Below are 18,308 nucleotides of genomic sequence, written 5' to 3' on the forward strand. Positions count from 1 at the left end.
TTCGTTCACGGGAACTGCCAACTTTGAAATTATTCAGTTAAATAAGAGATCATGAAAGAAAATATTAACTTCATATAAAAACAATTGTCAATAATATTTTCATTCAAAAAATGTTTACTATCCCTGAAACGTCAAATTATGTCAGCTTTCAGAATTCCACGCAATGAAAAATGAGTTTCCGATCTTGAAATGAAAGCACAACAATATATAGTAATTTATATAATTCATATGAAAAATTAGTTAAAAACTGTCTTTAATAATAAAACATTAATGAAATAATCTTGTCATGAACAGTTTTTGCAAAATAAACACTGCATTTTTTACTTTATAAATACATTATTTAATACTCTAGCAAAATGTCATCGTCAATATAATCATGGCAAGACGAATGAACTTAAAAATCGGCAGGATGTCTTACAAAAAGGATACCTAAAATCCTAATAAAAGATCAATCTTATTAGTAAAATACTTACATCAGTAAATAAAATATTTTTAAAATTTGAATACAAATCCATTTTTAGTTAATGTGTAAAAATAAAAAAGAAATATTAATACTTTAAAATAATACAAGCCTTAATTGAAGGATAAATTTGTTAAATAGATTTCTTAATGATTAACTTCATTAAAATGAGTTATAAATCTAATGATTACGATAATAGGCCACTTCATTGTTAACATGATACTCTATACATCGCCACAACACAAGTTCTCAACGAAAACTTCTTCGCATTATATACAATGACTAAATTATGCCAAAGAAGTGAATGATGCACCATAAATAACAGAATAGACTTAATGGATACGCTCGCTTAGTGCTAAGAGGGGCTTAATTTGAGCTGAGAAGCAGTAAATATAACCAGTCATTCACTCCGCAGCGGCCGCCTGCTCACTCTCGATCAAAGCCTCAGAAGGGTTAGTCTTCTTCACCACACCCTCATCTTTATCTTGAGATTGTTCACGAGACCCCACAGAACCATTTTCCCTTTGCGGTGTACTTTCTTTTGAGGATTTAACTGCAGACTCCACATCAGATGCCTTTGTTTCTTCAACTGGTGCCTCCTTTTCAACAGATTGTCTTTCTTGTGAAGCTTCCCTCGAGGCATCTGCAGCAGGTGTACCTTCCTTAGACTTAGGGGCAGGAGTACCTTCTTTAGACTTGGGTGCTGGTGTACCTTCCTTGGACTTGGGGGCAGGTGTACCTTCTTTAGACTTAGGTGCTGGTGCACCTTCTTTAGACTTGGGGGCAGGTGTACCTTCCTTAGATTTAGGGGCAGGAGTACCTTCTTTAGACTTAGGTGCTGGTGTACCTTCTTTAGACTTGGGGGCAGGTGTACCTTCCTTAGATTTAGGGGCAGGAGTACCTTCCTTAGACTTAGGTGCTGGTGTACCTTCTTTAGACTTGGGAGCAGGAGTACCTTCTTTAGACTTGGGAGCAGGAGTACCTTCTTTAGATTTAGGTGCTGGTGTTCCTTCTTTTGAAGCAGTTCCATCCTTGGCTGAGGGTGTTTCTTTCTCTTGTGATCCTTCCTTTGGTGCACCCTCTTTTTCTGCAGATTTGGTATCCCTTTCCTGTGAGTTCTCCTTGGAGGCCTTACTATCTCCATTCTCAATTTTCTCAGCATCCCCATTCACAACCTATAAATCAAATTTAAAACACATTCTTCACAAGTTCTCTAGACAGGTTTGTAAGGTATATTGGGATTATAGTTATGATATGGAATTAATAAATTGGCAACTGCATTGTTGGGATTGAAAATCTGTAAAATTAATTCAAGATTTTATCTGAAGATGTTTTCTTATTAATCTGATTACTTATACCTATTATGACACAAATTGAAATAATTTACAGAACTGAACGGAGTTCATTCAATTATAGCCAATTTCTATAATTTGTAGAACCTAAATTTTTTGCGCTTCCAAAGCTGATTTTTCACTGACAAATAGTTACCTTCTAGCAACAAAATACATAAGGTATTATTCATTATTAATTCAATTTAACAAAATCACACACATATCAGATGTGGTAAGCTCAACAATGGTATTCCACTATCAATTTATCATGTAACTAAGGGTTCCAAATGCACGCAAAAACAAAGCAATTGATACTGGGTACATTACCTTTTCTTCCGCTGCTGGCGGCTCTTCTGGAGGAAGCTCCACTTTCAAGAATACCTCCAGTGTATCCACTTCATTTGCCATGTCAAACTGGTCATAATCCTGTATCAAATATAACATTGATGTTCATTTGTTCTAATAAGAACTTCTTTTTAGAGAGGATGTTAAAGCTGGTACTAATTAAATTAACCTTGATAAATTAAAATTATGGGTTGAAATGGTTAGCGGAGATCCACACCTGAGAATATAGGTTGAGTATAAATCCATTTTATTGTTTTTAAATAGTCAGTCTTATTCATTAAAACAACATGTAAGATTATCACAAAAGGGATGCATAAATTTGTCTATTTATCATTGATAATATTAATAACCAATTTTATAGTGGACTTGTTCTTACTTCCACATCAGCAATTCAGTATTCACCCATTCAGAAATTCTAATGATTATTTATGTGTTTTAAGAGATTAGAGTAGCTCTATGGAATGCTATGTGACAGCCAAGATCATAGGGAATCAATTTATATTTGGCAATTCTCAGTTGAAGGTCACCAGTGTTGTTTACATACACTTACGCATTATTTCTGACCAAGCAAACATTATTATCACAGTAGTAGCGTTTGATAATTGCTATGAGTTATTGTTTCCTGTAATATTTTCCTGATTGACAAGTGTTTGAAAACAGGATAACAATTAGAAAGTTAGTTGACTGACCCCGCAGTACTCCTCGTCGTTGAAGATCTGCGGAGGCAGCGGGGACCGCGGGTTGGGGTCGCTCACGGTCCCTCCGTTCGATGTCGATTTGTTTTGCATAAAGTCTTTATCCGCTTCCCTTCCCGGTTCCGTGATGTCAATGATGTCATATTTAATGTTTTTAGAATCCAATATCATCATGACACGTTGTTGTCTCTTTTTCACCTGGAATTTGATGGAGTCACGTAATCAAAAACAATTATTATATGAATCAGCTTAGCGAAAAAGTCGAAGAAAGTGCCCGGCCAACCCAGGAATTTTCTAATATTAAACATACCTCCTTGTTTCCAGAAATACCACTAATGTATACTTTAACAACCATGATTGTAATCTGATATTTAGGATTAAAATAATAATAAAAAACAATAGCGTATAACACTAAATCGAAAAAATAGGCTTGGCCATTCGTGTTTTACTTTACCAAATGTGTCCATAGAGTAAGGGAAATTATGACGTTTCCCACAATCAGTCACTTCCACAGATTCAAGAACCACAAATGTACCCATGTGATAAACAAACTGAAAACGACTTTATTAACATATACATAAGTACCATTATTGAACGTATTTCAAAAGATGGTAACGAGATTTTTTTTACAGCTGTCATCTCCAGAGCGACATTTGCTGCTACTTGAACGGTGTGACACGATCCGTTCTACGTAATTTTACTGCAGCCTAAAAATGTATCAAGACATTTCGAATAATTCGATGCCATAAAATTCAAGACTCGGAAAACTTTCTCACGGATTTCTCTTGAATGCCGGAACGTAGATCCGCGCAGTAAATATTGAATTCTAATTAATTAATACCTACTAACGTGGACCTGCGTTCCGGCATTCGAAAGGTTAAACCCTTCTGCTGTGAGTAGAGGAAGCAAATTTAATCTTCTTCTTCACCATTTTTTGGGTAATATGGTATAATATTATTTATATGAAAATTGCATTTTATCCTCTAGTCTAGAGTGGTTGAGTCATATTTTCCTCCCGTTCGTGTATGGTAGAATTTTTTGTTTCATTAGATGTTGCAAAGCTTTTTTAACCCTCGTGCCTAGAAACACTCGCAAAGCTCAAGGTTCCTCTTTTGAACCACTTTCTTCACGAGCACGACTCTTCTCTTTCCGCACACTCTATTTGCTGAGACGGTCGAATGGAGCCCATCAACGTGCAGATTAGCGCCACTGCTAAATAATCGTGATTATTTAAATTTAACGACAGGTATTTAAAAAAGGGAGCCGCTACGTACTGTATTGTGTATTTAAGTACCTTATGAATACATCAAACTAGTTTTTATGTTGCTGGATTCGTCGATCTAGGAACTCAAAACAAAAACGGACGTTTTAACTTTGGACGGTACTTAAATACACAATACAGTACGTAGCGGCTCCCTTTTTTAAATACCTGTCGTTAAATTTAAATAATCACGATTATTTAGCAGTGGCGCTAGTGTGCACGTTGATGGGCTCTTAAGCGACACATACGTATTAACTTTCTAGAGTCAAAAGGGGAGATGCTGATTATTAGTTTGATTAGAGTTATTTCTTCCATAGGTACCTAGAAGTATACAGAGTGGCTAAAAAATAACGGCATTCCCGTCGCCAGGGAGGTTTTGGTATTTTTTAGCCACCGTGTATATGCAAAGAGAGCCCAAAATAACAAGGTCGCTAAATAATTACAACAGAGTTTTCTTATTATTTTATTACAAAATTAATACAGAATCATAGGCGTATTGTCCCGTAAACATTTACATCCGGAGCTGGGACCTACGTGAACATCGAATTTAGTGTAAGTATCGCCATCTTTGTCACTTAAATTAAATACAGTAAGAGCGATATAGGTACCTACTTAGATAAAGAAAAAACATTTTTAAAAATCGATGCTCGCGGTAGTCCCTATTTTGTGGGAACATATAGGAATGCAGCGCGAGCGCATGGAATGTACTACTGCAGTATATCTACCTTACATAAAATCATATATTCATACATATTATGTATTATGATAAAAAATAAATGACTGGCATTTCTTCATTGCAGGTAGATCTGTTTCATTTTAGGGCCTTTTAATTTGTTAGTTTGCAGCTTAACACTAACTGAAGGGTTGGCACGATGCCGTTTATAACTGATGAAAGATAGAAAGCTTGACCAGTGCCCTGTTTATCAAGAGCTTGTAACTTGTAATCAAGTGGAAGTCCCTTTTTGACAGCTTTTGTTAGAAAGGGACTTCCACTTGTATTACAAGTTACAAGCTTTTGATAAACAGGGCACAGGACTATAATAATATGATCACGCGCCATATTGCGGAATTTTACTGGAACTATTTTTTTCACCCTATACATGAGAATAACAGCGCCCTCTTAACATTGATCATTACTGGTCGGGCTTTAGATAGAATCAGACCAAGATAACTCTGCAGTGATTTTTATAGCACAGACTTGCAAGTGGTATTTTAAACGTCAAAATTCTATGAAATTATATTTAACGATTAAATAACACTTGCACGCCTATGCTATAAAATCACTGCAGAGTTATCTTGGTCTGACTCTATGTCTCCTTTTAGTAAGTTCTCTTTATGTACGACAGCCACAAAATAGTTTATGTCAACGTTAAACGACATCGTGCCACCGAAGCTTATGTTTTTTTTTTGGAAATTTAAACAATGGTATGTGATATGTTCTTAATATACTTATGTTTTTATCTCAATACAAAAAAGCTATGGCGTTTAAGACATAACCACTAAAAATAATTTATACTTACAGTAAAATAATGACCTACAATTATTTAGAATGTGGAATAGGTATAATTTGTAATAAAACATACTTCCTAATTCTATATACACTTAAATAAACTCTCATAAAATATGTAAATATTCTTAAATAAAAACGGAATACCGAAAGCAAGAGATCAATTTCATAGAAAATATATATAAGTCATAATACAAACAAATAAATTACAGCCGTATTCGAACAATGAGATACGTCAAATACTAGATATTGAAACGATATGGATTGGATATGTCAGTGTCAAACAAGTGTCAAAAGTGACGTTTTTGTTTGAAGAAACGTCAATTTTAACACTTGTTTGACACTGACATATCCAATCCATATCGTTTCAATATCTAGTATTTGACGTATCTCATTGTTCGAATACGGCTGTTAGAACGCGTTCGGACCGCGCGCAGCGCTGCAGTCTTTGTGCAAAACATACGTCAAAACTATTTTATACAAGTAATTTATTCGAAAAATCCTAATATTACAAGTCTCAAAATACTAGAGTTGATCGCATGTTATAACCATATTTTGAGAATAGAGAAGGAGACTCGCTTTTCATTTTCTTGCAATGAACCCCAGTAAAATGCCCTGCATATGTAGGTACCGCGCGTATCATAAGGCGAGCCAGTGTAAAAGTGATCTTGATTTAATATCACTTACCTACTAGGACATGTAAAACAGGCTGTTGTTGTAAAATGTAATTACTGCATGTAATAAAAATATTTGTTTAAATTTGAACTTTAATAGCTGTCAATAGAGTTGAATATCATATCCGCCATATATGGCTCTGTATGCGGTAAACAGTTAAATTTATGGACTCTTTATAAGTACTTAGTATTTGTAATATAACAGTTATCATACTGGGGAAGAAAACTCACTCTTTATAATGTCTGTGGTAGTCTATTGGTCTCCTGAGGCGATTTGCTCGGTATGTTATAGGAATAGGAGCCCTGGATTTCGAGTCAGATCAACATAACCACTAGACGTCAGCTAAGGAGATCACATGATTTCAAATGAGCAATGTTAGACAGAGAAACAGATTATAGGTAGACAAAACAAAGTCAGAATAATCTGTGAATATTGCATGTTTGAAAAATGTACATATTAGAATCTCATATCAAACTTAATAAAAAATGTAATTCCTGAGAAATGTAATTGGAACCATAGTACAAAAAAAAATTGAAATTTCTTACAATCACAAAACCCATTGGCTTGTAAATACAAAATTGGTTTGTATATACAAATAAATAAATTTGAACTGAGAACATTCTCCTTTATTTTATAAAATTTATTGACAATAATGAGCTATATACAACTTCAGTAGGTATTGTTTTTGAATACCGCGACAGAGTGACCGCTACCGAGTTTACTATAAAAGTGAAGCATAATTTAGAAAGTTAATTATTGCGCATTTCCTTAAAACGGTAGGTTAGACTGAGGTCTTAATATTGGTATGGCAGTGACTCGCTCAAATTAATGTTGGGCGTTTTCAGAGATAAGTATCGAAAACCCGATTCTCACAGATGTTTTAACACCGGGTGTTTTTGGGTTCTTTCAACTCAGAATCACTAGCATATTCAATTCTGATGATAAAATAAAATGTCCCAAAAATTTGTATGAAAATTGTACATTCCACTACGTCACGCACATACAAGTGAAAAAAATTTTCATACTAAAACGTGACGTAATGGAATGGACATTTTGGAACATCTTTTTTTTAATGGTGGGGTGGAGAATGCTGTCGATTCTGAGTAGAATGAGCCCAAGAACATCCAGATGTGAAAGAATCAGGTTTTCAATATTTATTTCTGAAAACGCCCTGTTACGATATGACCAAGTTGCTTATGATTGTAAAATGTAAGTACATTCCCTTTGTACGCGATGTACCGGCAACGTTGCCGACTGGTCGATCGATATATCGATAAGTCCGTATATTCATTCTTTATTGCAGTACGCTACTGGTATTTTTTTGGAAATATTTTTCATAATATGTAAATACGATTGCTTTAGCTTAAAATATGTTCCTAATTATTTGTCTTTGAAAAGACACACTTGTTACTAGGCAGTGGAATATTGCTTGATTTGCATTGTATGCCACGCTGTGAAATAATGTGATTGATTTCATATCGAAGTATTCTACAGATTGTTGGCACCACCGATTGTGGTGAGGTCATCTATAGAATGATGACGTTAGCTAAATGAGCGAATTAGAATTAGCCGCAACAGATGGCGCCAGGTTCACGTAACGCATTGTATTTCTGGTCGACCGTCGGCCTCGTCACTCGGCAGTGCAAAAATCTTCTAAAACTGAAAATATACCCAATTCTAGCGTAGAGATCACTTGCCTTAAGATTATTACAAGTTAAAATTCTATTTCTTAAGTTCAACAGTTCTATGGAGCTAATGGGAAGTAAGAATTATTGCGAAATGAAGCACCGAAAACAATACGGCGTCTGCGTGGTTTCACATTTCAGTCACGCTTAATGTGCATTTAAAAACGATAGTTCATCAAATGATAGATCAGCAAAAAAAATATAAGAAAATCAGTCAATTTTGGTTTGGTACCTAACTCTTCTTCTCACAATTACATACTGTCGTTACAAGAATTGCGCTACACAAATAACAATTATGATGGTATTCATGGCGTAAACTTAGTAATCGTAAAACATCGATCTGTGGATCCATCATTTTATTACAATACGTTTATGAGAGATAGGTGAAACTAACAACCAAAACGCTCCATTTTAGAAATCAGTTAAAAAAATAATATAGTAATCCTGCAACATACGTCTACAAAGAAACAATTTGGACGTATAATCCACAAGTAAAAACATTAGTCATGAATTTCGATGGCATTTTAATGTGGGTCGGAATCGAACTATTCGTGCGTTTTAGATTTTTATTAAGTTTACCGTTCAGGACTGCGAGAGCTCATAAAAACACGGTCAGCTTAAAAAAATTTCAACTATAACTACCTACGTCCAATTTGGCAAGTCTACACAGCTGCCGACACCGTCGATCTGTCAGAACGGAACACAAGGAAACGCGCATTAAGCGTGACCGCCAGAAACCACCGTCATAAGAAAGCAGTTTCTATAGCATGCGTGGAGGTGGCGGGGCAGTTCAGACGGGCGTGCCGAAGTCGGGGTCGCCGTCGCCCGCCGGCCCCGCGCCCGCGCCGTTCACGAGCGCCTCCACGCGCCGCGCCGAACCTGAACAACAGGTGATGTTATTTCATTTATATGATTCGCGGTAATCGGGAACATGAGAAGCGGAAAATTGAGCAGTATAATCGAATGAGGGTTAGTTAGTTGTTGGTGGTCAATGTACAAAAACGGTACGAATAACAGATATTGGCGCTTACGAACTGTGCAGTGTGCATGCGGCTAGCGCGTGTTACATTGTATCTAGATGCACCAGTTGGTCGCATGTGTTTATACTTTGCTAGAGTGAGCTGCTTGCGCAAGCGAAATGGGAATATTTTATATTAGCCCACACTTTTACTAGTTCCAGCCGCGCGTTGACTCACACTGGCATATTTTCTAACCGATTTTTTTTTGTATATTCATTATTTACATAACACGATGCGCTTACCCGATACCCGCACATATGGGCCCCAACATGCGAATGTTACATGCACAATGTGCAAACGCCATTACCTATAAATGTAGTACTTGTGTCAAAAACTGATATATTTCTTGACACCCATTGAACATTTACCTATCCGGAATGGCTTCGCGTCCCGCTTCTTAGTTTCGGCGCCGTTGGTGTCGGGCGGCGGCGCCGGCGCGGGCGGCGGCTCCGGCTTCTCGTCCGACGACTGCGCGTCCTCCACCGTGTGGTAAGCTCCTGCCAACATTCAATTAAAAGTACATATTAAATGACTACTCTTAGCGAAAAATATTATAGAAGTATAAAATGTACGCAACTTATATGGAGTCAAATATATATTACGCAAAACTTCGCATAGAGGGCGCTACTAGCACAAACAGAGGGCCTACCGCTAAACACGAAAATCGAAATTTCGTTATCAGCCTTTCTTGTACATTCGAGCGATAGAGAGGCAGATAACGAAATTTTGATTTTCGTGTTTAGCGGTAAGTCTGTGTAAAATTGTAAACCAACCGCGTTAATCATTTATCATCAATTATCAAAAAACTGTTTTAAGGCATAATATGTAAGTATAAGTTATTATCTGGTTTCCAATATGTGCTAGTGCTGCACTCTGGCGGCAGATCATTGCAGTAATACCCCCTACTGAGACAAATACATCATGTATGGGCACCTTTAGTGCGCCAGTCCTGTGGCTTGCGTTTCTTCTTGGTGGGCTGGCGGCGCTGGTGCACGGGCGTGGAGTCGGCCGACGCGGACGCGGACGCCAGCGCGCCGTACCCGCCGCGCCCCAACCGCCCCGCCCGCCCGTCGGCAGAGATGCGGATGCTGCAACGTCACATTATTATAATGGCGAGTGCAAAGTTTCCTATATAAATATACTATCGACCCGCCCCGGCTTCGCACGGGTTACACAAAACCTTTACAAATTATAATACACTTAACACTTAAACCTTTATCCTCAAGAATCACTCTATGGAGTCTATGGATAGGTGAAAATCGCATCAAAATCCGTTCTGTAGTTTTTGAGTTTATTGCAAACATACAGACAGAAAGACGCGGCGGGGACTTCGTTTTATAAGGTGTATTGAAACTGTTTTACAAGAGTCATGAAGTCAAATTAATTCGCTTCTCCTAGTTTAGTTGGGGTTGACGGAACAATCTTTTTTCATAGGTACTAACTACTCCGTCTCCTGTTATCTCATCATTCACATCCTTTATTTTCATATCGTTTCGCACACAGTCCACCCACCTTTTCCTTGGTTTACCTTTCCTCTTACATGTCTCCACATTTTTCCTAGTGATTTCTTTAACAAATCGGTTGAACATCACAAAGACTAGCTGACTTTACTCTATATGAAACTAGCCCATTTGGAGGGTAAATGTCGCTGATTAAGATCCCTCACAATCTAAATCGAGTCGCATCTTCGAAAAATAATCTGAATCGAGTCACAGTGTGTATAGCGTTATAAAGCGACCCACCTGTCGTCGTCCATGTCGAGTATGGACAAGTTGTTGTTGATGTTGTTGTACTCGGGGTAGTGCGGCCGCGGCGAGCGCGAGTCTGTCGAGCCGGCCGCGGAGTGAGGCCTGTGTGAAGAACGCCAGTCCTCATTATTGTAAACGTTTGACAATCACAGCACCACATAATAAAATAATGAATCTTTAAAGTTCAATATTAAAATAATGTTTCATAGGTAATGTCCGTATAAGCTAACTACGCACATAATTTGAAGGGATAAGGTGTGGAAGTGCCAATATAAATGTCATATTTTCATAGATATTTGACGTTACGATGTCATTTGAGTCACTTCCACACTCTTAATTCATGTTAGATTGGCCCGATTTCATCGAACATAAATAATTTGCTTTGCTCTGTTTTTTTTTTTCATAAATAGTAGAACATGCTATTATCTGTGATAAGCTTGTTCGTGTAACGTCCAGTAGGATTATGAAGCTACTAAGGTAAAGTTACCTGTCATAGTCCGGGGTCCGGGGCGCGGTGGGCGTGGCGCCGGAGCCGTCGCCCTCCGCGCCGAACACCTCCCCGTCCTCGGGGTACAGGGGAAACCTGCACCAACAACACAGTTAGCGCACCAGCACCAGTGTCGGACACTAAGCACCAGATGACAGGCACCAGAAATTGACAATTCATAAGTTCAAATTGGTGGTTGCAAAATAAATGCATGATCCTTAGATACGGGTCCTTGTCCATCACCTCTCTGGTGCCGTCACCTCCCATCTCCCTGTCATGTTCATAAAATAGAACCCTTTTCGCTTTTCGTTAAATATTTTCGTTAAATGGGAATATTTCACACAATATTTTGAACTTTTATCTGTCTTCGTCTTTTTAATCCTATGGCAAAACGGATCTCGATCTTATGTCCATTGAAGCGATGAAACCGGTTGTATCTTTTTTCCACAGCAATAAAAGTGTAAAATCCATGCGAAATTAGTTTTTAGGGTTCCGTACCCAAAGGGTAAAAACAGGACCCTATTACTAAGACTCCGCTGTCCGTCTGCCTGACTGTCTGTCTGTCACCAGACTGTATCTCGTGACCGTGAACCGTGATAGCAGTAGCAGCAGACTTTGAACTTTTCACAAATGATGTATTTCTGTTGCCGCTATAACAACAAATACTAAAAACAGAATAAAATAAATAAACGTGATTTTTGCGTAATGGTAAGGAACTTTTTGTGCGCGAGTCCAACTCGCACTTGGACGGTTTTTTAAACTAGAGCGTGTTGCAAGCATATTACGCTCAGCGCTCATCTGCCGCTCAAAGCGGAGCAGCGGGGACAGTTACCGGTAGTTGTCGTCGGACAGGCGGTCGTCGTCGTCGGCCGCGATGAACTGCACGCACAGCGCGCAGTCGCCCTTCACGCTCTGCAGCGCCGCCACCGCCTCCTTGTGGCACGCCTGCGACACGTCACACAATTATTATTATCATGTATTAAAAAAAAAGGGCACGCAACGATTCACACTCATCAATGTATACTGAATAACGAAATTGTAGGGACGGAACCAAGATCTTGTTCTGGCCCCTAATTTCGGATAAGATTAGCCCAAGAAAGAAGATGGCGGCAGGCAGAGTAGAGCACTATCTGGCAGAAAAGCTCTGATCTAAGGCAGTGGTTCCAAAAGTTGACTGGGCTACGACCCATCAAACAAAAAGTGCCAAATTCGGGACCCATCTCTTGGTCGTCTTAAAAAGAGGGCATACAATATTATTAAAAACGTTCCGATCGCCCGGTGTCGTCAGGGCCCACTCAATATTCGCTCGCGACCCACCAATGGGGTAAACTAGGGGTAGTTTGGGAAATACTGGTCTAAGGCGATCACACAGTTTTTTCTGTTTAGCCTAATCGATTAATAGAGACTAAACCCTTAAATCCCCTATTTATAGTTTCCTATAATGTACACTGTGAGTAAAGTTAATAGCTCAAAACTAATATAGCTGCTATAGGTACCTCTATTACACCAAGAAATAACAACTCTTCATCTTTGTTCATGTACACAACACACATGACACAGGTACAAACAAGGCAAACAAGCATCTCTTACCATCATGTCAAGGTTAACTTATAAATAAACAACATTGTTTGGAAATTTAACACCATACTAAATCGTGCGATATTTTATTTATATCTGGCACTCTAATGAGTCTAATGCAGGGATGTTACGGAGCTCCGTTTCCGTTTCCGTTAAGGCGGAACTTCCGTTTGGTATTACACATCCGTTTCTGTTCCGGTTCCGTTATGTTTGAAACGGAAGTTATAACGGATGTCAACGCTTCAGTGTTTCCAGGGCTCTGGAGTCATAAGTTACGTTTCGTTTCCCTAAAAGTCACGTTTTTCCTGCTCAAGTCACATTTTTATATTATTGTATTGTATGGGTAGGTAAATCGATTTTGTTAGAAGAAATTCAGAAAATAATATATTTCACAAAAAATCTACTAACCTTATATGATTTTTAGGGTTCAGTTCCTCAAAAGGAAAAAAACGGAACCCTTATAGGATCACTCGTGCGTCTGTCTGTCTGTCTGTCCGTCTGTCACAGCCTATTTTCACGGAAACTACTGGACCAATTAAGTTGAAATGTGGTACACATATGCAAATTAGTGACCCAAAGACGGACATGTAAGTCATGTAACGTAAACAAATGAATTTTAAGCATGGGGGCTACTTTTGGGGGGCCAATGAGAAAGTTAAAAAATTAAGTTTAAACCCAGGCAAATTAGAAAAATCTGCGAAATAATTCGTGTAGTTTTGAAAATTGGTACAGGTATACCTTGTGGTGTCCAGATAAACATACTAAAAGTCCTCGAGGGTACCTCGAGGGTTGAAGGTACCTTTTTTCCCTTACGCCGCGTGGTCCGATCGCCTTGTTCGATCAATCGGACTACGAATATTTTTTTTTTCCCGTTGGCTCGATCGATCGGGCAGTAAGGACTTCTCAAAGTCTTGTAGTCCTACTATCGGACTAACAGGATTTTAAAAGTTCATCTAGCCCGATTTATCGAACCACAAGGCTGTTTTATTTTCCTGTTGGATCGGTTGATCGGACATATTTTTATCGAAACTGTTAGAGAAGTCTAGTGAATGATTCCTTCATAGAGGTTATCTCATCTTAGCTCATTAAGTACTAACTAGAAACTGGCACGAGATAAACTTTCTTATATTGTCTCCGATATGTTGGGTTCAAAAATGTCAATGTCTAATGTCTAATTTATTAATCTATTGATATTGAAAATGGAGGAAATTATGGATCACGGAAATAATTATTACGTACGTCGTAAAGGTGGTTGCGTACTATTAAATAACGGCTACCAATATTATAAAAACAAAACATATAAAACAGGGGCTTCAGTGTGGACTTGCATACATAAGAAATCACAAAAGTGCCGCGGAACGATCACCTTACAAGTAAGTTTTATTCAAATTACAAGTCCTTACCCTAAGACCAACTTAAAACAAATCGACTCTAGGTAATCCCGTTTCATCTATTTACAGTTTTTTCTATTGAAGTTATTGAATTCACTATCTATTACTTATTCTTCCATTGTTGTAGCAATCCCGTTTGCGAAGCTAACGTGTAATGTTATCTTATTGTTATGTATTTTTCACGCAGGACTTGCGGATCGTACAAAACAAGCCACACGACCGTTGCTCAGCAGATTTCTCAAAAAATGAACTTGCATATCAAATGCAAAAAATGCGGACAGCAGCGAGTGAATCGCTAAAACCTATGAAAAGTGTATACGAAGAGCATATAACACCGTTTAAAGATGCCGGTGTTGATCTCATAACTAAGATACCAAGTTATAGCTCAGTCAAGACTGGTCTTTTTGCTTGTAGAAAACGAGCAGCGGGGGTTTCAAAACTAGTGTTTAAAACACCAGGTGAAGTCCAGATTCCGCCACAATTTAACGACTTCAAATTGGCAGAGTTACGTTGTGACGAAAAGTGCATAATAGCGTTCTGTTCGGAAGAAGCAAAAAGAAGAATTAGTACCTACAATATTTACTATGGCGATGGTACATTTCACAGTTGCCCATCACCGTTTCAGCAGATGTATACTATCCACGGGGACGCCGGTTCCACCTCAGATTGCTTAAACATAGTCCCGTTAATCTACATTTTTATGACGGATAGCACAACAGAAAGTTACGTAACTGTTTTCAACATGATAAAACAACACTTGCCAGGTTTTAACCCGTCGCAGTTTATGACCGATTACGAAAGTGCTGCAATGAATGCCATCTCTGAAGTGTTTCCACTAACTGTCGTGAAGGGATGCTGGTATCATTATGCCAAAGCCATTCATCGAAATGCTAAGAAGTTTGGTATCATAAAAAAGCAACATGACAAAAGAATAGTTGCTTTAACAACGATGCTACCATTTTTACCGGCTGAACTGATAACGGAAGGATGGGAATACATCCTAGATGATCTATACGATTCGGATGACGACGAAATGTTTCAATTTCAAGAATACTTTAAGGGGCAATGGTTGACCCCGATACAGTTTAAAGAAAAATGGTCAGTATACCGGGAACTTGTCAGAACTAATAATTGCCTTGAAGGTTGGCATAGCAAAATAAATGCTCTCGTAGGCAAAAGGAAACGCCCGAGCATATTAAGGCTATTGTCTATTTTAAAAAAAGATGCAGAATATTACATGATTAAGATGAAAGGTGGGCTGCGAGAGAAAAGAAAGAAAACTAGTTTGAAACGACAAGAATTTGTTGAGAAAACATATGCCATGTTTGAGGTTACTGGCATGGATGTAGGATTTTTCCTGGAGCGGTTGGCCTGGAAAGGCCTATTTCTTCATTAATTAGGAAGATTGACTGTTTTTAATATTTCATTTCGCCAAAGAGATGGCATTATATTTATGCTCGGAGTAAATATCTATGGAGTAGAGACGCGCACTAATTTCTATCTGAAAAATTCTGTCGTTTTTGGCGCGGGGGACGAGGTAACGCACACAAATAATGTTAACACTAATGCATTTTTAGCATGCGTCGCTACACACGCACACGACAAAATTATCGAACACTAGCAAAAACTATATTCACACAAGTACAAGAACAAACACAGACAACCCTGTCCGTGAAAGAGATGACGTCAGTTCTAAGTAAACCTAGATAGTGCGAGGGACGCGCCGATAATATTGTCGATAAAATTGACAATGAATTTTAATTTCTGATTTTATCAATTATAATAATAATACAATATCAAGTCTTTGTACCAGCATTTTACTAACTTTGAATTTTTGTATTGTTTAGATGTTATTTCTAATAGTTTGTCAATTTGTTTAGGGCGAATCTTGCAAGCTGATATAGAATGATTTTTTATTATGAGTTCATTAGTTAATATTTTACATGTTGGTTTACTTCTGAAAGCAATGCAATATACTATCGAGCATGCAGATCTGATGACAGAGATGGAACGCGGCCATAGGATGTCATTTAAGGGATATTGAGTAGGGGATAATTAGTATATATATCGGCGGTAGATCGTAAAATCGGGCATATCGAGATATTCCTAGGCATATCATGAAACGCCGCCATTTAATAATCTGCCTTTTGCATTTTTTGCCACGGCTAGTGCTGCATTCTATGTGGCATTTGGAGCAGAATGCGTAGGTACTAAAATCATACGCTACCCAAACACGTACTATAAGTAGGCTGTCAAGCCATTTCAATGATTATCATTTGCTAAAATTAGGACATCCTACTTATTCGATATGCCTAAATGTTGAGGTTTGAACGGTATGGCTGGTGGTCACTAGTCAGATCATGACATGCCGGCGTTTCACGATCTGCTTAGGAATATCACACCTTGAAGTTAGCACGATATGGCTGGTGGTCACTAGGCAGATCATCATCTGCCTAGGAATATCACTCCTTGAGGTTTGTACGATATGGCTGGTGTTCGCTAGGCATCATGACAATCTATATATTATTCATTATGTTTATATCGATTTTACCGATATTGGTTTTTATGGTGTCCCATCACTAATATTGGTACGGTGATACCAGAGTAATAAATTAAAAGTGCCTATTTATGGAAAGTGACAGCCGTAAATACCTTAAATTAATAAAATATTTGACATGTTAAATAAAAATATATAGCTGGTCAAGCAAATCTTGTCAGTAAAAAAGGCGCGAAATTCAAATTTTCTATGGGACGATATCCCTTCCCGCCTACATTTTTCAAATTTGCCGCCTTTTTCTACTGACAAGATCTGCTTGACCAGCTATATGTAGAAACTTTAATTAAAAAAAAAGAGTCTATCGGTAATTTTACGTTATTTAGGGGTTGTGCACAAATCATGCGAGATGTTTTCGACTACTTTTTGATCCCCCGTCCCCCTTTTCTTTATTCTTATAGATCTATTTATTTGATTAAATAGATTAGGTTGATATGAAACTAAGGTGTTATATAAAAATAATGTGTTACATAAATTATATGTGACGTCCCACGGGTAAAGGTACCTTATGGGGCTTTGCGCTTACGCTATTATTAACGCCGCTCCAATATTATTGCGGCGCCATGCGACGTAAGCGCCGGCCGCCATAAGGTACCTTTTTCCATGGAACGTCACATATAACAAAAAGCAACGCAAATAGGGCATATTACTGCAATGTTCTGCCGCCAGAGTGTAGCACTAAGCTAGCTAGTAAATTTTCTCTTTTCTCTTTATCGCTCAAATATGCAATAGTGATAGAGAGGTTAGATAACGAAATTTAAATTTTCTTGTTCCGCGGCGGACCCCCAGATTGTGATGGATTGTGGTAGTCGCGCCCCCTACGCAGAGTTTCGCATAATATTTCCTATTAGAAATTCTACTCGTACCTAATTAATATTTAGAAAGTCTTCTGTAGAATTACCCTAAAATAGATCTAATATCATATCACTGGTATCACTGTCAGATTGACAATGTTTTTTAGTTATTTGCAAAGTTAATGCACTATTTGATAATATTTAGCTGTAATAGTACTTACATATGATAAGAAACGTGTTCTTTTTGTAGACTAGACGTTTCCGATCTCATTTTGCACGAGAAAACGCTGCAATTCGGCATTTTCGGCTCCTATCATTCCGCTTAGACTGACGTTTGCTGAATGGCGTATGACGTGTGGCAACTAGTTTTATATAACCTCCTTGACCCGCGGCCGCGATCTTTTTGCAGAGGGGAACGCCTGTTAATGGCCGCTCCATAGATATTTACTCCGAGTATTTATGTTATGTTATGTTTTTTGTTAGGAGTTTTAAAACATTGTTTTAGTTCACTCTTTTTGTTATTGTAATGGGTTGTGTTCGTATTATTATATTATTTTTATCCATTTAAGTTGTTTTATTTCGTTTCGAATTAAATTTAAAGTTTCGGCAACGAACGGTCTCCTAGCTCAGTCGGTATTGACGCTGCTTATAGTGCCAATCGTCTAAGCTGCGTTTTTCAAACTGCAAGACTAATTGTGTACACCATGCAATGTGCGTGGTGTACAAAATTAGTCTTGCAGTTTGAAAAATGCGACTTAAACAATTGCCACTGTCATAA

The 18,308-nt window shown here is 38.0% G+C and overlaps 2 protein-coding genes across 2 annotated transcripts in view; both read right to left on the minus strand.

Annotated features, from left to right (window-relative positions):
• Positions 1-204: 204 nt before the first annotated feature.
• Positions 205-3,322, minus strand: LOC134793460 (SH3 domain-binding glutamic acid-rich protein-like). The gene is made up of 4 exons (XM_063765036.1): positions 3,142-3,322; positions 2,826-3,029; positions 2,119-2,217; positions 205-1,635 (listed from the first exon to the last, which is right to left on the minus strand). Exons 1-4 carry the CDS (start codon positions 3,184-3,186, stop codon positions 865-867), a joined length of 1,119 nt encoding a protein of 372 aa, XP_063621106.1. The 5' UTR covers positions 3,187-3,322; the 3' UTR covers positions 205-864.
• Positions 3,323-8,707: 5,385 nt separating this feature from the next.
• LOC134793461 (Golgi-associated PDZ and coiled-coil motif-containing protein-like) overlaps positions 8,708-18,308 on the minus strand; it is a 95,449-nt gene continuing 85,848 nt past the window's right edge. Inside the window, exons 8-13 of the mRNA XM_063765037.1 lie at positions 12,046-12,158; positions 11,214-11,309; positions 10,721-10,828; positions 9,912-10,066; positions 9,347-9,475; positions 8,708-8,838 (exon numbers count right to left, since the gene is read on the minus strand). Coding sequence (XP_063621107.1) covers positions 8,750-8,838; positions 9,347-9,475; positions 9,912-10,066; positions 10,721-10,828; positions 11,214-11,309; positions 12,046-12,158 — 690 coding nt within the window. The 3' untranslated portion in view covers positions 8,708-8,749. The remainder of the gene's footprint in view (positions 8,839-9,346; positions 9,476-9,911; positions 10,067-10,720; positions 10,829-11,213; positions 11,310-12,045; positions 12,159-18,308) is intronic.

The sequence above is a fragment of the Cydia splendana genome, chromosome 9 (genome assembly GCF_910591565.1).
Source record: "Cydia splendana chromosome 9, ilCydSple1.2, whole genome shotgun sequence".
In the NCBI taxonomy this organism is placed as follows: domain Eukaryota; kingdom Metazoa; phylum Arthropoda; class Insecta; order Lepidoptera; family Tortricidae; genus Cydia; species Cydia splendana.

Excerpts from the sequence above, each read along its gene's own strand:
- LOC134793460 (XM_063765036.1), bottom strand. The coding sequence starts at position 3,186 with ATGGTTGTTAAAGTATACATTAGTGGTATTTCTGGAAACAAGGAG. Across the intron at positions 3,030-3,141 it reads GTATTTCTGGAAACAAGGAG|GTGAAAAAGAGACAACAACG; the intron begins GTATGTTTAATA and ends ATCAAATTCCAG. Across the intron at positions 1,636-2,118 it reads CGCCAGCAGCGGAAGAAAAG|GTTGTGAATGGGGATGCTGA; the intron begins GTAATGTACCCA and ends TTTGATTTATAG.